The sequence below is a fragment of the Anolis sagrei genome, chromosome 11 (assembly GCF_037176765.1).
Source record: "Anolis sagrei isolate rAnoSag1 chromosome 11, rAnoSag1.mat, whole genome shotgun sequence".
NCBI lineage: Eukaryota > Metazoa > Chordata > Lepidosauria > Squamata > Dactyloidae > Anolis > Anolis sagrei.
In genome coordinates, this window is record NC_090031.1 from 34,990,138 (window position 1) to 35,013,850 (window position 23,713).

General features: G+C 41.4%; 2 protein-coding genes across 3 annotated transcripts in view; one reads left to right on the forward strand and one right to left on the reverse strand.

Moving 5' to 3' along the window:
• The window catches only part of SUPT6H (SPT6 homolog, histone chaperone and transcription elongation factor), a 54,852-nt gene extending 38,865 nt beyond the window's left edge, over nucleotides 1–15,987 (reverse strand). Inside the window, exons 1-8 of one of the 2 annotated variants that reach the window (XM_060756661.2) lie at nucleotides 15,857–15,987; nucleotides 10,377–10,574; nucleotides 6,089–6,244; nucleotides 5,918–5,988; nucleotides 4,832–5,027; nucleotides 4,623–4,707; nucleotides 956–1,229; nucleotides 759–860 (exon numbers count right to left, since the gene is read on the reverse strand). In XM_060756661.2, the coding sequence (XP_060612644.2) occupies nucleotides 759–860; nucleotides 956–1,229; nucleotides 4,623–4,707; nucleotides 4,832–5,027; nucleotides 5,918–5,988; nucleotides 6,089–6,244; nucleotides 10,377–10,482 (990 nt within the window). In that variant the 5' untranslated portion in view covers nucleotides 10,483–10,574; nucleotides 15,857–15,987. Of the gene's footprint in view, nucleotides 1–758; nucleotides 861–955; nucleotides 1,230–4,622; nucleotides 4,708–4,831; nucleotides 5,028–5,917; nucleotides 5,989–6,088; nucleotides 6,245–10,376; nucleotides 10,579–15,856 lie in introns of both variants that reach the window. The other variant, XM_060756660.2, reaches the window with a different exon arrangement.
• Nucleotides 15,988–16,125: 138 nt separating this feature from the next.
• Nucleotides 16,126–23,713, forward strand: SDF2 (stromal cell derived factor 2). Its single transcript, XM_060756659.2, has 3 exons — nucleotides 16,126–16,331; nucleotides 21,127–21,323; nucleotides 23,256–23,713. The coding sequence occupies exons 1-3, from the start codon at nucleotides 16,178–16,180 to the stop codon at nucleotides 23,544–23,546; spliced, it is 642 nt and encodes a 213-aa protein (XP_060612642.2). The 5' UTR covers nucleotides 16,126–16,177; the 3' UTR covers nucleotides 23,547–23,713.

Genomic DNA, 23,713 nt, shown 5'->3' on the forward strand with positions numbered 1-23,713 from the left:
AGTACAATTCTTCCTGTGAGCATGAGGCAGGGCATAGTGGACATGCAAACAGATAATATTAGAAAATATTCACAGAAACTATTGTCCAAAAAAGTAACTTTTCCCCAAGCCCTGGAGGAGCAATGGAAGCCATCTTCACTCTGCCTCTGAGGGCCCTTCCAGACAGGCCTTTTATCCCAGGATCCGATCCTAAGTTTTCTGTTTATCCCAGATTATCTGGCAGTGCAGACTCATGTATGCTTGTCCACAATGCCCTGCCTTAAGTACAATTCTTCCTGTGAGCATGAGGCAGGGCATAGTGGACATGCAAACAGATAATATTAGAAATTATTCACAGAAACTATTGTCCAAAAAAGTAACTTTTCCCCAAGCTCTGGCAGAGCAATGGAAGCCAACTTCACTGTGCCTCTGAGGGCCCTTCCAGACAGGCCTTTTATCCCAGGATCCGATCCTAAGTTTTCTGTTTATCCCAGATTATCTGGCAGTGCAGACTCATGTATGCTTGTCCACAATGCCCTGCCTCATGTACAATTCTTCCTGTGAGCATGAGGCAGGGCATAGCGGACATGCAAACAGATAATATTAGAAAATACTCACAGAAACTATTGTCCAAAAAAGTAACTGTTTATCCCAGATTATCTGGCAGTGTGGACTCATACAATCCAGTTTAAAGCACAAAACCTGGGATAGAGGGCCTTGTGATGGAACCCAAGTAAGTCTCCAGGAGAAACCAGGATCTTAAGTCAACCTGGGATTACCTGCAGGGAGATGGTGGGCATGGCAAAGGCGTTGCGGTAGATCCAGTCGGCTTCCTCTTCCAACTCGTCGTCTTCGGCGTTCTTCACAGGGATCGTGCGCAACTGGGAGGAGGAAAGGTCAAGAGAGGGACTGATGCATTCCACCACAACTCTGGAGGTTTGAAGGCCTGACCGTTTGGAAAGGGTCCGCGCCTCACCTGGAACCTCTCGGGCATGTCCGTCACCCGGATCTCGTTGTCCTGGTCGGTGAGGTGGCTGCTCTCCAGCTCGCTGGGCTCGTAGAGCTCGAAGATGCTGCGCCGGCTGACCCGCTTCTTGGCCGTCTTCTTGGGCCGGGCCCGGGTCTCACCCTCGGCCTCTTCCGGCTCGTAGTCGTACTCGTCCTCCATCTCCTCGTCGTACTCGTTGTACTTCTCAAACTCATCGTAGTCAAAGTCGACGCCAAAGATATCCTGGGCCTCTTGGAGGGCTCTGGAGGGACCCGATTTGGGACAAAGAAAGGAGCGTGGGTTGAGGGCAGGCAGGCAGGCTTACAAAGCTCTTCGGTTGAACACCCAAGAGAAAGCCTACTTTCTCCCTTCTCCGGCCCTACCACACAATGTCTCTTTGGCAACACAGCTCTCTTGGGGGCTCTTCCCTCCTTCCCTCCCTTGCCCTAATACGTTGGGTGAGGGGGCTTAATAACAAAAGACCCTCCTCATCAATGCACAGCAGAGAAACTTATCATATCTCTCCATGATCTGATCCATGTTCAACATCTACACAAATGACCAGCCACTGCCGGAAGGGACAGAGAGCTTCATCTATGCTGATGATCGTGCCATCACCGCTCAAGCAGGGAGCTTTGAGATGGTTGAACAGAAGCTCTGGGTGCCCTTACTGCCTATTACAGGGAAAACCAGCTGATCCCTAATCCATCTAAAACACAGACATGTGCCTTTCATCTCAAGAACAGGGAAGCATCCCGAGCTCTGAGGATGGCCTGGGAAGGAATCCCTCTGGAGCATTGCAGCACACCCAAATACCTGGGAGTCACTCTGGACCGTGCTCTGACCTACAAGAAGCACTGCCTGAACATCAAGCAAAAAGTGGGTGCTAGAAACAATATCATACGAAAACTGACTGGCACAACCTGGGGATCACAACCAGACACAGTGAAGACATCTGCCCTTGCTCTGTGCTACTCTGCTGCTGAGTATGCATGCCCAGTGTGGAACACATCTCACCACACTAAAACAGTGGGTGTGGCTCTTAATGAGACATGACGCATTATCACGGGGTGTCTGTGCCCTACACCTCTGGAGAAACTACACTGCAAGGGGCCAGAGACTGGTCAAAGGACATCTAATCAACTACCAAGCTTGCAAACTCTGTGTCTTTTGTATGTTTGTTTGTTTGTTCTGTCAAAAATGTAATACAACTGTTTGGTTGCCTGACATGATAAATAAATAAATAAATAAATAAATAAATAAATAAAATGATCTGATTAACAGGAAGAAGCAGCCTGAACCCTAATCCAAACGTAAAAACCTTTGGGGGGGGGCCCTAGAATCCCCCCCCCCCCCAAAGTACTAAACAAGAGGCAATCTTTTATTCATTTGATAGACTCCTATGTGGGCATTCGGCTCAATGTAAAACTCTTCACCTGCAGTCAGCTTGCAATATTTTCGTTTTCATTAACCTTTAAAATCCTAGAATTGGGGCCCCCAAAGGCCATCCAGTCCAACCCTATTCTCCCACTTAGGGATATATTTATTATTTATTTCTGGTATTTCTATCCCATCTCTTCTGTACCCCCAAAGTGGGACTCAGGACGGCTTACATTTAGTAGCGATACGATGCCGCTACAGAAGAATTACAATAGTAATTAAATACAAACAGCAATGATTAAAACAGTAAATACAGCATTCGTTAAAACGATAAAACAGTATTGCAATATCATCAGCCGTAACGTCAATCCAGTCCATTTCCAGCTATATAAGACAAATGGTAGATATCCAGATGTCTCCATGTTCTGATCATAAGAGCAAATTAAGCCTGAACCCTAAGCCTGAAGTCTGTACTGATCTGTACTGGGATACACTGGGCCCATAACCCTTGTTGGGCAAGTGAGCTTATTAATGGAAGACCTCATAAATGTACAGCAGAGCAATTTATCAGCAGGAGTGTGACCCAGCACCCAAAGTGAGAAAAAGAACATAAACACACAGAACATAAACACACAGACCAATGTCCCCTGTTCCATAGCAAAATAATATGGTAGCACAATTTACAAAAAACAAGGTTTCCATAACACAAATAAACAAATACATAGTAAACACACAGCAGCCTTCATATTGGAGCTTTCTCACGCGAGGCTTCTCTCACACAGAGGTTTACCTCACACTCCTCAGGACAACACTAGCTTTGGCCCACTCACTCTTAACAGGCAGCAGCCTTCACACTGGAGCCTTCTCACACAATGCTTCTTTCACACAGAGGTTTGCCTCACATTCCTCAAGACGACACTAGCTTTGGCCCACTAAGTCTTAACAGGCAGAAGCCTTCACACTGGAGCTTTCTCACACGAGACTTCACACTGAGGTTTACCTCACACTCCTCAAGACGACACTAGCTTTGGCCCACTAACCCTTAACAGGAAGCAGCCTTCACACTGGAGCCTTCTCACACAACGTTTCTTTCACACAAACAACAAGGTTTCCATAACACAAATAAACAAACACATACTGTAGTAGCTTTACACACCGCAATATGCGTCTCTCGGCAGCAAAAGTTCCGGCGGGTGCAGAAGATGTCAGACGATGAGGACGACGAAGAGCACAGCAGTCTTCACACTGGAGTTTTCTCACACAAGGCTTCTCTCACACAGAGGTTTATCTCACACTCCTCAGGACAACACTAGCTTTGGCCCACTAACTCTTTAACAGGCAGCAGCCTTCACACTGGAACCTTCTCACGCAACACTCCTTTCACACTGAGGTTTACCTCACAATCCTCAGGACACTAGCTTTGGCCCACTAACACTTAACAGGAAGCAGCCTACACACTGGAGCCTTCTCACATAATGCTTCTTTCACACAGAGGTTTGCCTCACACTCCTCAGGATGACACTAGCTTTGGCCCACTAACTCTTAACAGGAAGCAGCCTTCACACTGGAGCCTTCTCACACAACGCTTCTTTCACACAAACAACAAGGTTTCCATAACACAAATAAACAAACACATACTGTAGTAGCTTTACACACAGCAATATGCGTCTCTCGGCAGCAAAAGTTCCGGCGGGTGCGGAAGATGTCAGACGATGAGGACGACGAAGAGCACAGCAGCCTTCACACTGGAGCCTTCTCACACAATGCTTCTTTCACACAGAGGTTTGCCTCACACTCCTCAGGATGACACTAGCTTTGGCCCACTAACTTAACAGGCAGCAGCCTTCACACTGGAGCCTTCTCACACAACGCTTCTTTCACACAAACAAGGTTTCCATAACACAAATAAACGAACACATACTGTAGCAGCTTTACACACAGAAGCCTTCACACTGGGGTTTTCTCACACGAGGCTTCTCTCACAAAGAGGTTTACCTCACACTCCTCAGGATGACACTAGCTTTGGCCCACGGACTCTGACAGGCTTCAGCCTACTCACTCTTTCAGTGCTTGACTCGCACTTTTGTAATTAAAAATACCTAGTTCATTTTTAATATTTCTGACATACCATACATGTCACCTTTCATTCCCCGTGACACCACAGAGGGCCACCTCACCTGGCAACATCCGATCCTTCACCTAGAAACAGCTGTTCCATTTGGAAGAGGTTGGCTGAAACTTGGCCAAAGAAGAGTAACAAGTAACTCAGACTTACGCATCCGTGTAGCCAGGCAGCTTCTTCCTCCATTTGGGCTTCTTCAGGGGCTGCCCATCATCGTCCACAATGAAGTCGTCAATGTCTAGAAAACACAGAGAGAGAAAGATGGGTTGAAGGCAGGCTTATGTACTTACAAGCCAACATTGTGTGAGTTGGTTGTAGGGCCAATGATGGTAACTGGGCTAACACTGATGAGCAAAACATACCAGACTCATCTTCATCCTCCTCCTCGTCTTCCTCCGGGGCCACAACGGGGCCTTCGGCAGGTTCGGCCCCCTCCTCGCCTTCTCCGTCCTGGAAGATCTCTTCGGCAATGGCCTCCTTCTCGTGCTCCTCCTTTCCCGGATCCTCCTCTTCGTCGTCCTCATCGTCTGACATCTTCCGCACCCGCCGGAACTTTTGCTGCCGAGAGACGCGTATCGATTTATTTGAGACTAGCTGTCCCCTGCCACGTGTTGCTGTGGCCCAGTCTGTGTATGTGTGTTTTGTGTGTGTGGGACCGAGGGTGGTGGGACCGAGAGGAGGGGCCCTGCTCTCGGTCCCACCACCCTCGCAATCGCGTTTGGTGGGGACGAGGGACAGGGCCTTCTCGGTGGTGGCCCCTCGGCTCTGGAACTCTCTCCCTCTGGAGATTAGAACTGCCCCTTCTCTCCTGACTGGTGAAAACTTGGCTCTGGAATTTAGCATTTGATGACTGAGTCAATAACTCTTGACCACACGGACGGATGGTGATGAATTGCGATTTCATTCTGACGACTTGGCCTTATGTAATGATATGATTGTATTTTATTTTACTTTATGTATTAGTGTATTATGGGATGGGATGTTTTTTAATCTATAGTTTATGAATCTTTTGTTGTGAACCGTCCTGAGTCCCTCTTCAGAGGTCGAGAAGACTGGTATATAAAAATTATATATATACATATATATATATATATATATATATATGTGTGTGTGTGTGTGTGTGTGTGTGTTTGTGTATATATGTGTGTTTGTGTATATATGTGGTTTTGCGCATGCATTATAATGCATTTTTGGAGGTTTTTTGTGCTTTAAGGGACAGTTAAAACAGTGGCATAATAAACTGTTAAGCATCAATATAACAAATCATTAGCATCTCATCAGTAGGATCAAAATCCAATCTCATCATCCGTTATTCCGTGTTCCTATGTTCATCATCATCATTATTATTATTATTTCTTCTCTGGCATTTGGGACTATTCAGAAAAGGCTAAATGAATTTAAATTCAAGATGGAGGTGCTCCCTTCAAGATTAAGGAAACGCAACTCACCCGTTTAACTTTGACGCCCAAGTTCTCCTCGATGAGGTCAAAGTCATCGTCCTCCAGGCGATCGTCAAAATCTACGGAGAGGTGTAAAGTCAGGCTGTTGAGATGGAGAAGAGGGGGAGAGGAAGGACCCACCCTTCCCTGAATGGCGTCCCACTGTTCGCCGCCACTTACTGCGCTTCCGCTTTTTCCGCCCCACTTCGTCATCCGAGTCCCCCGAGTCACTGCCCTCCTCCTCCTCCTCCTCTTCTTCGTCGTCATCGTCGTTAATGAAGCCCTTCAAGTTCCCTTGTTCATCCTGGTCATCCAGGTTCTCCTCTTCCTCCTCCTCTGAGAAAGGAAAATTAAAAGGATAAAAAGAAATGGAGATTGAAGGAGAAGGCTGGGATGTAGTGGGATTCTGGGAATGACATCCCAAAAAGGCCTCTATCCTTATGCTACGGAAATTCTAATACACAGCATTTGGGGGGAAAGGGACTAAGGTCAGGACTTGTATATGCCTTCAATTTATGGATTTTTCCTCCACAAGGTTTTATTAGAAAAGGAGATTGATTTATGAATTCCTAGCTCTGAAATACAGCCAATAGTGTTGGAGGAAGCAACCTTCTCAAGCCCCCTCTGTTTATTATTATTATTTATTTGGTTTACTTTTACCCCGCCCTTCTCACCCCGAAGGGGACCTAGGGCGGCTTACACATCCAAGGCACAATTCGATGCCCATAGCATACATCAATAATAAACAATAAAGCAAAATAACACAAATTAGCAAACAACAACAATACATTGCATCTAAACCCGTTAAAACCAATAAAACCAATAAAATTTCATACAAACCGATACAAACCACTTCTTCCTTATTGCCAGTCAATGTTCGCTATCTCATGGTTCAGAGTTTTCTTCCACATTTATCAGTCCACATATATCAGTCCTGCCGGTCCTAATTGCCTGGTTGTCCTATCTAGTTAGCAGATTGCCCAAAGGCCTGGTCCCACAGCCACGTCTTTGCCTTCCTCCTAAAGGACAGGAGTGATGTCGATGCCCTGATATCCACTGGGAGTGAGTTCCACAGGTGGGGGGCCACCACTGAGAAGGCCCTGCTCCTCGTCCCCACCAGCCTTGCTTGGGAAAGCGGTGGAGTCGAGAGCAGGGCCCCCACAGATGATCTTAAATTCCGTGGTGGGACGTAGAGGGAGATACGTTCGGACAGATACGCTGGACCGGAACCGTACAGGGTTTTATAGGTCAAGACCAGCACCTTGAATTGGGCTCGGAACTGAACCGGCAGCCAGTGGAGCTGACACAGCAAGCGGGTGGTGTGCTCCCTGTATGTCGCTCCGGTGAGCAATCTGGCTGCCGCTCGCTGGACTAGTTGAAGTTTCCGAACAGTCTTCAAGGGCAACCCCACGTAGAGCGCGTTGCAGTAGTCTATTCGGGATGTAACAAGAGCGTGGACCACTGTGGCCAGATCAGACTTCCCAAGGTACGGGCGCAACTGGTGCACAAGTTTTAATTGTGCAAAAGCTCTCCCGGCCACCGCTGAAACCTGGGGTTCCAGGCTCAGCGATGAGTCCAGGATCACTCCCAAGCTGCGAACCTGCGTCTTCAGGGGGAGTGGAACCCCGTCTAACACAGGCTGTTTTATAATAACCTGATATATGTGTCTTATTTGATTGGCAATTTCCTTATCTCTATATACCTAGAGCAGTGGGAGGGGCTGCAGGTCACGCGACTGACTCAATGACACTCTAAATGACAGTACTCTAAATGACAGTCAGGGAATGTCAGTTGAGGAATGACTGCTAGAGAAGTGTGTTGTGCCTTGAATGAGCTTGAATACAGAAAATAATAATAATAATAATAATAATAATAATAATAACAACTTTATTCATATGCTGCTCCATCTCCTCGAGGGGACTCAGAGCGGTTCCCAGGTAACATCACAAAACATACAAAGTAAAACAACATAACCATAAGATTAACAAAACAAGCATAAAATTGTCACCATAACACACATATATTAAAAGTAATCCTGCCTGTTCAAGGCATTTAAAAAAATTAAAAGGCCGGGTCAAGATTCGTGCAAGCCCCAAAATTCTCAGGGGCCTGGGAATTAAGTGCAATGCTATGGCAGGCAGCAATAATATTAGGTACGGGTCTGTGGCTGTTCATTCCGGGGCCGATTAGAGGAAGTGATCTGGGTAACTGGTAGGAAGATTAAGGCCGCATTTGACAATGTGTAAGACTGAGTTAGAACTGATCATTTTCAAAGGCTTGTTGAAACCACCAGGTTCTTCAAACTCTTACGAAAGGAAGGGAGGGACGGGGCCTGTCTTACTTCCCTTGGAAGGGCGTTCAAGAGGCGGGGGGGGGGGGCACCACTGAGAAGGCCCTCTCTCTTGTCCTCGCCAACCATGCTTGAGACGGTAGTGGGACCGAGAGGAGGGCCTCCCCAGAAGATCTTAGAGCTTGTGCCGGTTCATAGAAGGAGATGCGATTGCTGAGATAGGCAGGGCTCGGACCATTTTGGGCAGTGTTTCTCAACCTGGGGGTCGGGACCCCTGTGGGGGTCGCAAGGGGGTGTCAGAGGGGTCGCCAAAGACCATCAGAAAACATAGTATTTTCTGTTGGTCATGGGTTCTGTGTGGGAAGTTTGGTCCAATTCTATCGTTGGTGGGGTTCAGAACGTTATTTCACTGTAGGTGAACTATAAATCCCAGCAACTACAACTCCCAAATGTCAAGGTCTATTTTTCTCAAACTCCTCCAGTGTTCACATTTCAGAATATCGAGTATTCATGCCAAGTTTGGTCTAGATCCATCATTGTTTGAGTCCACAGTGCTCTCTGGATGTAGGTGAACTACAACTCCAAGAATTCAAGGTCAATGTCCACCAGATCCTCCCAGTATTTTCTCTTGGGCATGGGAGTTCTGTGTGCTAAGTTTGGTTCAATTTCATCACTGGTGGTGTTCAGAATGCTCTTTGATTGTAGGTGAACTATAAATCCCAGCCACTACAGCTCCCAAATCAATCCTCCCCCAACCCCACCAGTATTCAAATTTGGGTATATTGGGGATTTGAGATTTTAAAATACATCCTGCATATCGGCTATTTACATTATGATTCATAACAGTAGCAAAATTACAGTTACGAAGCAGCAATGAAAATGTTATGGTTGGGGAAGGTTGAGAACCACTGATTTAGGGCTTTATAGGTCATGATCTGCACTTTGAATTTGGCTCGGCAACTTATCGGCAGCCAATGAAGCTGTTTTAATAGGGGTGTTGTATGCTCCCTTTGGTTTGCTCCAATAAGGAGCCTGGCTGCCGCTCGTTGTACCAGTTCAAACTTCCGGGCCGTCTTCAAGGGCAGCCCCACGTAGAGCGCATTGCAATAGTCCAGTTTGGATGTAACCAAGGCTTGGACCACCCTGGCGAAGTCAGACTTCATGAGGTATGGTCGCAGCTGGTGCACAAGTTTGAGTTGTGCAAAGGTCCTCTCGGCCACCGCCGACACCTGAGCATCAAGCAACAGCGTTGAGTCCAGGAAGACCCCCAAGCTATGAACCTGCACCTTCAGGGGGAGTGGGACCCTGTCGAGCACAGGTTGCTACCCAATCTTGTCTGGATTAAACTTCAACCTGTTAGGCCTCATCCAGTCCATCACAGCAGTTAGTCACTGGTTCAGGATCTGGTTCAAGTTAGAAACTGTCGAGGCTTGTATTTTATTCGAAAACAAACTCTTATAAAGCCCTAAACGGTTCCGGCCCAAGATACCTATCCGACTGCATCTCGACCTACGAACCCACCAGGACTTTGAGATCTTCCGGGGAGACCCTGCTCTCGATCCCGCCTGCTTCACAAGCGCGGCTGGCGGGGACGAGAGATAGGGCCTTCTTGGTGGTGGCTCCTCGGCTGTGGAACACCCTTCCCATGGACATTAGACTGGCTCTTTCCCTGATGATATTCCACAGGAAATTAAAGACTTGGTTGTTCAAGAAGGCGTTCGAACAGGAAGTGCAATGACTGGTAATGACTATAGGAATGGAACAACGGAAAATGATATTGGATTGTGGTTTGGACGATGAGACGACGCTGAATGGTTTTCGTAGTAATGACGATGTTTTTTGTATAATGCTGGATGGTGAATTATTTTATACTGTGTCTTGAATTTTGTTCTTCCTATGTTGTACACCGCAGTGAGTCGCCCCCGGGCTGAGAACAGCGGTATAGAAGCAAAGTAAATAAATAAATAAATTATTAAAGAGAGCTGTATAATGCAACATAGTTGTGACTTTTTAATGTATTTTTTATACAAACCACAGATTCCATCATTCTATTTCTACTCAATCATTTTTCTCTACTGTTTTGACTGCGTTTTGGTTTCATCTGCAAGCTGCCTTGAGGAGAAGAATGGAAAACAAACACAGTTCAATAAACGCAATGAGAAAGCTGCTCAGACTCACCGTCTTCATCCTCCACAAACTTCTTGGTCGGCCTGGCCACAACTTCTCCATCTTCACCGTATTCTCCCTCAGATTCTTCAGCTTCGCTTTCCACAAAGTCAGACATAGCTGTGGATTGTCGAGTCACACTTCTTGGAAAGGCAGGGGAGGGTAAAGCCAAAAAGATGGGAAGGAAGGTCTCTTCTTAGAGGTTTACAGCTGCCTTGGAGGAAAAAAGGAAAGGAAATAAAGCAAGGAAGGAAGGAGGAAGTTAGCTGTATTGTGTCCCAATATGGGGGAAAAGTTGGGCATCAATACATACTATAATAACAATAATAATAATGGTAACAACAACAACAATAAAGGCTCACAGAGGGCAAGGCTGAATGCCAACCTGGATGCAAAGAAAATAAAGCAAAATAAATACAATCATATCTACTTTTAGGGGTGAAGGACTCAAATCTTGTTGGGTGAGTGGGCTTATTAACAAAAGACCCTCCCTATAAATGTACAGCAGAATAATTTATTAGCAGCAGTGTGACCCAACAGCAGGAGCCCCAAGTGATAAAAAATAATATAAACACACAAAGAACAATGTTATCTCTTCCTTAAAAGGCTTTTCTTTGTAGTAAAATAATATGGTTGCACTAATTACAACAAGTTTTTCATAACACAAATAGACAAACACATAGTAGCTTTGCACAAAACAGCCTTCACACTGGAGGTTTCTCACACAGAGGTTTACCTCACACTCTTCAGGACGACACTAGCTTTTGGCCCACTAATTCTCACAGGCTTCGGCCTACTCACTCTCCTCAGGACGGCACTATTTACAACAACAAGGTTTCCATACCACAAATAAACAAACACATACTGCAGCCTTCACACTGGAGTTTTCTCACACGAGGCTTCTCTCACATTCCTCAGGACGACACTAGCTTTTAGCTCACTAATTCTCACAGGCTTCAGCCTACTCACTCTCCTCAGGATGGCACTATTTACAACACCAAGGTTTTCATACCACAAATAAACAAACACATACTGCAGCCTTCACACTGGAGTTTTCTCACACGAGGCTTCTCTCACACAGAGGTTTACCTCACACTCCTCAGGAAGACACTAGCTTTTGGCCCACTAATTCTCACAGGCTTCGGCCTACTCACTCTCCTCAGGATGGTACTATTTACAACACCAAGGTTTCCATAACACAAATAAACAAACACATACTGCAGCCTTCACACTGGAGTTTTCTCACACGAGGCTTCTCACACACAGAGGTTTACCTCACGCTCCTCAGGATGCTCTTTGATTGTAGGTGAACTATACATCCCAGCAACTACAACTCCCAAATGACAAAATCAATTTTTTTGAGTGAAGGACATATATTGGGTTGTTAGGTGTCTTGTGTCCAAATTTGGTGTCAATTTGCCCAGTGGTTTTTGAGTTCTGTTAATCCCACAAACGAACATTTGTGGGATAAAAATGTAATGTTAGTTCGTGCTACCATCAGAACTCAAAAACCACTGCGGGGATTGACACCTAATTTGGACACAAGACACCTAACAACCCAATGTATGTCCTTCGCTCAAAAATTGATTTTGTCATTTGGGAATTGTCGTTGCTGGGATTTATAGTTTACCTACAATCAAAGAGCATTCTGAACTCCACCAATGATGGAATTGAACCAAACGTGGCACACAAGACTACCATGACCAACAGAAAAAACTGAAAGGGTTTGATGAGCAGTGTCTTTTGGTTTTGGAGTTGTAGTTCACCTACATCCAGAGATCACTGTGGACTCAAACAATGATGGATCTGGACCAAACTCTACACGAATACTCAATATGCCCAAATATGAACACAGATGGAGTTTGGGGAAAACAGACCTTGACATTTTGGAGTTGTAGTTACTGGGATTTATAGTTCACTACAATTAAAGAGCATTCTGAAACCTACAAATGACAGAAATGGGGCAAACTTCCCACACAGAACCTCCATGACCAACAGAAAATACTTCAGGCCATCCAGTCCAACTCTCTTCACCAGGGCAAGAAAATGTAATCAGAGCCCTCCTGACAGAGAGCCATCCAGTCATAAATATAGATAGATAGATCTTAAAGAAGGACTATGATATGTTGCATATTCCAGAGTAGGCAAACCAGACACTCTCCACATCAACACTGACAAAGAAACAACAAGAAATACTGTTTACTCACAAGCAGAAAGGAATTACATATATTAGAAACCAACACTTTCTCGTTACTTTATTTTCCAGATCATCAGACTGGGCCATAGCAACGCCTGGCAGGGGACAGCTAGTAGATAAATAAATACATACATTTTTAAAGTGTAGCTCCAACCAACTTTGATGCCCAAGTTCTCATCATTGAAGATGAAGTCATCAATAAATAAATATATACTTATGCATGCTTCCAGAAGTAAATTTCCCTACCTAGGAGTAAATTTCTCTCACTTACTGTAAGTTGGATGTCTGTAACTCAGGGTCTGTCTGAATTATTATTATTATTATTATTATTATTATTATTATTTCCCATATTCTCTCAGGGTCAAGACTGTGCCTTCAGACCATCTGTGATTCATTTCATTTCCCTGTAAATAACATTAGCAACTGCTTTTCTCATGAACGGTGGGCCTTGTTCACAAAGAGAGTGGTCAAGGAAATGGTCAAGCAATAGCAGCAATGCACAGAGGTATAAACATGTCATTGGAAAACTATAATTCAATGCTCTGAAAAGCAAGAGCCTGGCTCCGCAGAAGGAGGAGCCCTTTCAATGCTGCATTAAGCACCTTGGAAGACTGCAGGGAGGGAGGAAGGAAATAAACCCAAGAAGCCAATCCAGATTGGAAAATAAGGCAGCCATCTTGCTCTGGGCGAAGCTGTTGGCCTAGTTCAACCCTTCACTAACCTGTTTGTCTCCGAGTCCGTGACAGGGCTTTCATAAATAGCAACAGCAAGAACAACCAAAACAAAAACATACTTGGATTTATTACCCACCTCTCCTCAAAGCTTGCAGCTGCTTTCAGCATAATCAAAACACACTGCCACAAAACACGTGGCCCAAACTATATCTCATTTCTATATTTTTGTGGCTAATTTATAAATCATTATTATGCCTAATTTATATATTACTGCTATGGCTTATTTATATTGTGGCTCATATATAAATTGGTGCTATGTTTTATTTCTATATTATTTTATGGCTTATTTATACATTGTTATGCCTTATATATAAACTACTGCTATGGATTATTTATATTGTGGCTCATATATAAATTGTTGTGTTGTATTTCTATATTATATTATTTCTATATTATTTTTGTGGCTTATTTATAAATTGTTGTTATGCCTAATTTATATAGAACTGCTATGGCTTATTTATATTGAGCCTCATACATACATTGTTGCTATGTCGTATTTCTATATTATTTTTGTGGCTTATTTATATTGTGGCTGATATATAAATTGTTGCTATATCTCATTTCTATATTATTTTTATGGCGAATTTATAAATTGTTATTATGCCTAATTTATATATTACTGCTATGGCTTATTTATACATTGTTATGCCTTATATATAAACTACTGCTATGGATTATTTATATTGTGACTCATATACAAATTGTTGTGTTGTATTTCTATATTATTTTTGTGGCTTATTTATACATTGTTGTTATGCCTAATTTATACAGAACTGCTATGGCTTATTTATATTGAGCCTCATACATACATTGTTGCTATGTAGTATTTCTATATTATTATTGTGGCTTATTTATATTGTGGCTCATATATAAATTGTTGCTATATCTCATTTCTATATTATTTTTGTGGTGAATTTATAAATTGTTATTATGCCTTAATTATATATTACTGCTATGGCTTATTTATACTGTGGCTCAGATATAAATTGGTGCTGTGTTTTTATATATATATTTGTGGCTTATTTATAAATTATTGTTATGCCTCATTTATATATTACTGCTATATTATTTATATTGTGGCTCAGATATAAATAGTTGCTATGTCTCATTTCTATATTATTTTTGTGGCTTATTTATACATTGTTATGTCTTATTTATATAGTACTACTGTGGCTAATTTATATTGTGGCTCATATATACATTGTTGCTATATCTTATTTCTATATTGTTTTTGTGGCTTATTTATAATTTGTTGTTATACTTTATTAATATATAGCTGATATAGCTTATTTATATTGTGGCTCATATATAAATTAGTGCTATGTTGTATTTCTAAATTATTTTTGTGGATTATTTATAAATTGTTGTTATGCCTTAGTTATATAGAACTGCTATGGCTTATTTATGTTGTGGCTGTGATATAAATTGTTGCTATATCTCATTTCTATATTATTTTTGTGGCTTATTTATAAATTGTTGTTATGTCTTATTTATATAGTACTACTATGGCTTATTTATATTGTGGCTCATATACAAATTGTTGCCATATCTTATTTCTATATTATTTTTGTGGTTTATTTATAAATTGGTATGTCTTATTTCTATATTATTTTTGTGACTTATTTATTAATTGTAGTTATGCCTGTGGGCTGATATGGGTGGGATATAAGTGATGTAAATAAATAAATAAATAAATAAATATTGCGTCACATCCGGTTTTCGAGAAAGGTAGGATAGAAATATCGCAAATAAATTATATATTACTGCTTTGGCTTATATACAAATTGTTCTTAAGGCTTATATACAAATTGTTCTTACTCACTGGACCTCTTGTCTGTCTGAGGCAAGTGTCAATGTTGCCATTGGCCAGCTTAATTAGCACTGAATAGCCTTGCAGCTTCAAAGCCTGGCTGCTTCCTGCCTGGGGGGGGGGATTCTTTGCTGCTTGTGGGTCCTCATGTGTTTTGGCCTACTACTCCTAGATATCCAACTATTAGGATTTCTATTCGCGCTGAATAGCCTTGCAGCTTCAAAGCCTGGCTGCTTCCTGCCTGGGGGGGAATCCTTTGCTGCAGTGGTCCTAAGCTTGTTTTTGGCCTACAACTCCTAGAAATCCTATTCGTACTGAATAGCCTTCCAGCTTCAAAGCCTGGCTGCTTCCTGCCTGGGGGGGGGGACTCCTTTGCTGCTTGTGGGTCCTCGTGTGTTTTGGCCTACAACTCCTAGAAATCCAAGCCACTTCACCAACTGTTAGGATTTCTGGGAACTGAAGGCCAAAACAGCTTGAGAAGCCCTGCTTTGTTGGGAGGTGTTAGCTGGCCCTGATTGTTTCCTGCCTGGCTCTTTGCTTATTGTTGTGATTAAGGCCTGTGGGTATATATATATCTCTCCTCACGACCCCCTCAGCCCTGGAGGCGCCTTTTGGGGGCCCGAAGTGGGCGGGCGAGGGGGGCGAGGCCTCCCTCTGCGGCCTAGAGGCCCTCCCAAGGCCTGAGCTCGAGTAGCGAAAGGAGGAGGCCGCGTCCAAAAGCCCTCCCGCCGCTCCCGAGGCTCCCCCTCACCTTTCCCGGCTGGCTGGGCCTTCCTGGGCCGAGGAAGGAGAGCGGAGGCCCTTCCCCGCCTCCGCGGCTCCCTCTGAGGCAAAATGGAGGCCAAGCTACGGGCGCAGGAGCAAGACAAGAGCGGCTTCCGGTCCCTGGCCACGCCCACTTCCGGCGTCTCCCCCTCGCGGAAGCCAAAGGAAGCGGAGGAGCGGCGCCCTGGAGGTGCGCATGCGCACTTGACTTGGCCATCAGTTTCCTGCCCTGCCTCTAGTGCCGGTTCCTGTCAGCCGTTTCCTGAGGGGCAACTTCCGGTGTGTCTCTTCTTGCCGGAAGAGGAAGATGGCGCCGGCCGGGGCGGCTTTGCTGCTGGTGGTGGTGGGCCTGGGGTCCTCCGAGGCGGCTCCGGAGGCGGTGACGTGCGGGTCCGTGGTGAAGCTGCTCAACCCCCGCCACGGCGTCCGCCTCCACTCGCACGACGTCCGCTACGGCTCCGGTAAGCACTCTGCACACGCCCAGAGGGCCCACCGGCGCACACTAGGCCGCACGCCCCTTAGGCCAACAGCCCTTCAGGCAAGGCAGCATCCTCACACGGATTCTGGGCTTTGTAGGCCAACAGGAACTTTCCCCATGACTTTCATTATATATATATATATATATATATGATTTTATACTTTTATTAGTTTACATATATTTTTATCATTACTATAATTTTAGATATATTTATATATATATGAATTTATACTTTTATTACTTTACCTATATTTTTATCATTACTATAATTTTAGATATATTTATATATATATGAATTTATATTTTTATTACTTTACCTATATTTTTATCATTACTATATTTTAGATATATATATATATATATATATGATTTTATACTTTTATTAATTTACATATATTTTAATAATTACTATATTTATATATATATATATGATTTTATACTTTTATTAAATTATCTATATTTTTATCATTACTATATTTTAGATATATATATATATATATGATTTTATACTTTTATTAATTTACATATATTTTTATCATTACTATATTTTAGATATATATATATATATATATATATATATGATTTTATACTTTTATTAATTTACATATATTTTAATAATTATATATATATATATATGATTTTATACTTTCATTAAATTATCTATATTTTTATCATTACTATATTTTAGATATATATATATGATCTTATACTTTTATTATTTTACATATATTTTAATAATTATTATATTTATAGATATATATATTTATGATTTTATACTTTTATTAATTTACCTATATTTTTATCATTATTATATTTTAGATATATATATATATGATTTTATACTTTTTTATTTTGCATATATTTTTATAATTATATATTTATAATTTATAATTTTATTAATTTACCTATATTTTTATCATTACTATAATTTTAGATATATATATGATTTTATACTTTCATTAATCTACATATATTTTTTTCATTACTACAATTTTAGATAGATAGATAGATAGATATCATTTTATACTTTTATTAATTTACCTATATTTTTATAATTATTACATTTTAGATATATATTTATGAATTTATACTTTTATTAATTTACCTATATTAATTGGTTGACATACAAACAAATTTTAAAAACCACAGCTGAGAAACACTTAACCATAAAAACGATAGAGGAGATTAAACAACAACACACCAATTTTACATGGATGCAATATCACCAACTATACCGAAGTTATAAAGATGATGAGAAGCAAGGATTCTGCCAGGAACAAAATATCTGGGACATAGTAATGCAGAAGGAGAAGAAATTAATCAGAATAATATATAAGCAGTTACTGGGGTGGGCAACTGAAGAAGAGCAAATTAAGGACTGTCAGGTAAAATGGGCAAAAGACTTGGGTCACAACATACTTACAAAACAATGGGAGGAAATTTGGAACACAAAGTTAAAATATACGGTAGCTACGGACCTAAAAGAAAATTGGCACAAAATGTTTTTCAGGTGGCACTATTCCCCAGAGAAAATTGCAAAGTTTAGTAAATCAATATCAAACAAATGCTGGAAGTGCCAAAAAGAAATAGGGACATACTACCACCAATGGTGGGGATGTAAAAGAATCAGGAAGTACTGGAGAGAAATACATTTAGCAACACAAAAAATTCTAAAAACAAATTTTCCACAACTCCCAGAAATGTATTTATTAGGTATATCCTATCCCAAATTCAATAAAAATCAAGACAAAGTCTTCTTCCTGATGAGCACAGCAGCCAGAATTCAACTTGCCAAAATGTGGAATCAGAAGGAAACCCCGACAATAGAAGACTGGTTTATAAAAATACTGGACATAGTACAAATGGACTGTTTATCTCAGCGTCTTAACAACATTACGAAGAGGACAAATTGGGGAGGTCTTGAAGACTTCATTAAAAGGGAAAAACTGACTATGATAATAGACATTTCCAGTCTCTGAAGGAAATTAACAGATGGAGACAACGCCGGAAAAATGAAAGAAATTTGGATGAGAACCATACCAGAAGGGGAAGGTTCTCTTTGAAGACTTTGGGAAGTCCTTCACATGGGGGGGGGGGGGAGGAGGGAGGAGACAGGTGGGGGCGGCACGGGGATCTTTTAGGCTGTTTCTTTTTCTCTCTCTCTTTTTTCTCTTTTTTTTAAATTATGTATCACAGAAAAAACTGCACAATAAACACTATAACAAAAAAAATATTTTTATAATAATTAATTATAAAATATTTTTATAATTATTATATATTTATAATTTATACTTTTATTAATTTACCTAAATTTTTACAATTATATTTGTAGATATATATATATTTATATATGATTTTATACTCTTATTAATTTACATATATTTTTATCATTACTATATCTTTAGATATATATACATAATTTTATATTTTTATTAATTATTATTATTATTATTATTATAACTTTATTTGTACCCCGCTAGCATCTCCCAAGGGACTCGATGCGGCTTACAACAGGCCAACGCCGCAGAACAACAATACAGCAAAACAATACAAAGCAAATTAAAACGGTTAAGCAAGTAAACAAAACAGTAACAATACATCAGACAATTATTAAAACTGGGCCGGCCAGAGTAGTGGGTACAAGATTAAAAGTGCTGAAATTGTGGGAGGAATATAGGGTTATAACATAAGTGCAGTGTGCGGTGTGCAGTGATCGTGGTTCTACTAAAGTGCATCTGGGACTTGGTGTTGAGGTTCCTAGTCTGAAAAGGCACATCGGAACAGCCAGGTTTTCAAGTTCTTCCTGAAGACTGCCAGTGTGGGGGCCTGTCTAAGATCTTTCGGGAGGGCATTCCAAAGTCGGGGGGCCACTACAGAAAAGGCTCTGTCTCGCGTCCCCACCAAGCGCGCTTGCGATGCAGGCGGGATCACGAGCAGGGCCTCTCCAGATGACCGGAGTGAGCGTGTAGGCTCATAGATGGAGATGCGGTCACGCAGGTAGGGTGGTCCCAAACCGTTCAGGGCTTTGTAGGTGGGCACCTGCACCTTAAATTGGGCTCGGAAGATAAATGGCAGCCAGTGGAGCTCCTTAAACAGGAGGGTTGACCTCTCTCTGTAAGGAGCCCCGGTTAACATCCTGGCTGCTGCCCGTTGGACCATATATTAATATATTTATAATATATAATTTATTTAATATTATATATTTATAATTTATACTTTTATTAATTTACCTATATTTTACAATTATTATATATACATATATATATGATTTTATACTTTTATTAATTTACATGTATTTTTATCATTACTATATTTTAGATATATATACATAATTTTATACTTTTATTAATTTACCTATATTTTTATAATTATATTTTAGATATATATATATATATGATTTTATACTTTTATTAATTTACCTATATTTTTATATTTTAGATATATGTGTGTGTGTGTGATTTTATACTTTTAAGTTACCTATATTTTTGTAAATATTATGTTTTATATATATATATATATATATATATATATATATATATGATTTTATACTTTAATTTACATATATTTTATGATTATTATATTTTAGCTATAGTTTATATATATGATTTTATACTTTTATTTATTTACCTATATTTTTATAATTATATTTTAGATATATATATATATGAATTTATACTTTTATTAATTTACATATATTTTTATAATTATTATATTTTAGATATATATATAATTTTGTACTTTTATTAATTTACATATATTTTAAAAATATGTCTATATTATTTTATATTGTTATGTTACAGGTTATTATTTTTATTACTCTATACTCGATATTAATGTTTAGAGTTATTATTATTAACAAGAATAATAATTTATTTATATCCTGCTTGATCCCATGGTGTGAGTCCCCACGTGTTTTGGCCTTCAACTCCCAGAATTCTTAACAGCTGGGATTCCTGGGACTTGTATTTATTTATGTACAGTATTTATATTCCGCCCTGGATTACAACGTACATATACATGGCAAACATTCAATGCCATTTAGACATATAACATATATAGGCAGATATAGAGGCAATTTAACATTCCAGCTTTTCCGGCTTCATGAACGTATGCTCGATTCCGGCCACAGGGGGAGCTGTTGCTTCACCGTCCACTTGTGACACTGCGTCCTTGATGCAGTACTTCCTCATTCTTACGAATGCTGCTGGAAAGTTTTATGGTGTCATAAATTAGTTAAATTAGCCTCCCCGCATAAAGCGGAACCTACATTTCCTACTTGACAGATGCAACTATATTTCAGGCAGTATAGGTCAACAGCAAGCTAGACTATTAATGGCCGGGAGCCCACTCCGACCCGGGCTGGGTTTGAACTCATGACCTCTCAGTCAGCAGTGATTTAATGCAGCTGGCTCCTAACTTGCTGCGCCACAGCCAAAACATCTGGAGACCCACAGGTTGAGAACCACTGCACAGAGACTCAAAGCGGCTTGCAATCAAAAACATTACAACTTCAAATATACAATTAAAATATGCAAATATACCGGGGGGGGGGGGGGGCTGGGGGCATAGTGGGTTAAACCGCTGAGCTGCTGAACCTGCTGCCAACTTAGCAGTTCGAAAACATGCAAATGTGAGTTGATGAATAGGTACTGCTTCAAGAGGTACACAACAAGATTAATACACAGCAAACAAGATCACTGTGCTGGCTGTTGTATTCAATCACACGACAGACACTTTCCTATTATTATTATTATTATGCATTTCTCTTTTGTGACCAGGCAGCGGTCAGCAGTCAGTGACCGGAGTGACCTCCGTGGATGACAGCAACAGCTATTGGCGCGTCCGGGGCAAGACCTCTACCGTCTGCGAACGAGGGACGCCGGTCAAGTGCGGACAGGCCATCCGGCTGACCCACATCAACACCGGGCGCAACCTGCACAGCCATCACTTCACCTCACCCCTCTCGGGCAACCAGGTGAGGCCGGGAAAGGGGCGTCAAGGAATCCAAGGGCCAGCCAGTCCAGCCCCCTTCTGATCCCTCCTGACAGATGGCCATCCAGTTAAACATATATAGTTATAGATATGTATGCTAGATAGATCATAGAATCCTAGAGTTGGAAAGGGATCCCAAGGGCCATCCAGTCCAGCCCCCTTCTGCCAGGCACGAAGGCATCATCTGATCCCTCCTGACAGATGGGCTTCCAGCTAAAGATAGATATAGATATGTATGCTAGGTAAATCATAGAATCCTAGAGTTGGAAGGGACCCCATGGGCTATTCAGTCCAGCCCCCTTCTGCCAGGCACGAAGGCACCATCTGATCCCTCCTGACAGATGGCCATCTAGCCAAAAATAGATATAGATAGATATAGGATCATAGAATCCTAGAGTTGGAAGGAATCCCAAGGGCCATCCAGTCCAGCCCCCTTCTGCCAGGCATGAAGTCACCATCTGATCCCTCCTGACAGATGGCCATCCAACTAAAGATAGATATAGATATGTATGCTAGATAGATCATAGAATCCTAGAGTTGGAAAGGGACCCCAAGGGCCATCCAGTCCAACCCCCTTTTATTTATTGTTTATTTATTATATATTTATTCTCTACCTCTGAGGATGCTTGCCATAGATGCAGGTGAAACGTCAGGAGAGAATGCCTCTCTAGAACATGGCCATATAGCCCGAAAAAACCCTACAACAAACCTATTATTTATTTATTTATTGACGACATTTCTATGCCGCCCTTCCCACACCGAGGGTGACTCAGAGCAGCTTACAAGTAAAAAGTAAATACAATATATTATATTATTACACAATATTAATATTATATATTACATTGTACTATAACATTATAAATTTTTGCCAGGTAGGAAGACACCATCCAAGCCCTCCTGACAGACGGCTATTTAGCCCTTGCTTAAAACTCCCATTACACATAATCTAGCCATCCAGAGGCTTTCTTTCTTTGCCATTTGAATCCATTATGATTCACTGTGATGTCCCAGTCTCCAGAGCAGCCCAAAACAAGCTTCTAAGAAACACCATTACGCTATGGACTGGAATAAAGTGCAATACAACCTGACATCATATAATAATAATAGTAATAATTTTTGTCATGTCAGGAGCGACTTGAGAAACTGCATAATAATAATAATAATAACAATAATAATAATAATAATAATTTATTTATACCCTGCCACCATCTCCTTGCTGGGGACTCGGGGCGGCTTACATGGGGCCAAGCCCAGACAACAAATTACAACAGAATAAAACCGAAAATGCAAACAATAAACAACAACATAACTACAAACACATGAATACATAATAATATAATATTACAATAAACACAATCACAATGATGCCACAAGAGTGAAAATGTATATTCTGGTTTTAAACTGCTTATTTTATGGTGTTTTAATAATATTAATAATAATAATAATAATAAACTTTATTTGTACTCCGCTACCATCTCCCCAATGGGACTTGGTGTGGCTTACATGAGGCCAAGCCCACAGCACATTATTAAACAAATAATCAATACAAAAAAGTTAAAATAAACTCAAAAGCAGAAAATACACAATAAGCAATAAACAATAGCATAGCACAATAACAGTATTATATATTCCTATATTGTACTACACCATTATATTGTATTGTAACATACAGGTTTATACTTATTATTGATGTATGTGGATTGTTGTTTACATGATTATAATATGTTGTACACCGCTCTGGGAGAAAAGCGGGATATAAATAAAGATTTATTATTGTTGTTGTTGTTATTCCCTCCCTCCTCAATGACTTCCAAGCCTTTGACCCTTCTGGTCTCTGGACAATTTCCATATTGCTTCTCTTTTTGAATTGCTTTGCCCGGAACTGGACGAATGACCACGTTCTCTTGTGTTGCAGGAGGTCAGTGCCTTCGGGGAGGAGGGCGAAGGTGATGTCCTGGACGACTGGACGGTCCTTTGTGGGGGCAGGTACTGGGACCGCGAGGACGAGGTGCGCTTCAAGCACTCCTCCACCGACGTCCTCCTCTCGGTGACCGGGGAGCAGTACGGCCGGCCCATCAACGGTCAGCGGGAGGTGCATGGCATGGCCTACTCCAGCCAGGACAGCTACTGGAAGGCCATGGAGGGCATCTTCATGCGCCCCTCGGAGATGCCCAAGCCGCCCCACGCCTACCGCTCTGAACTATGACCTTCCAAACCTTTGGGACTCTCCGTTTGTCCTGACCAGACGGGCCTTCGGACACCTTCAAGGAAGAAGATGACCACCCTTCTCCGTGTTTCCGTCCACCTTCTATTGCTGATATTCAAGCACACGGGTGCCATCAATAAACACACGCGTTATTTTCCATGCAAAAA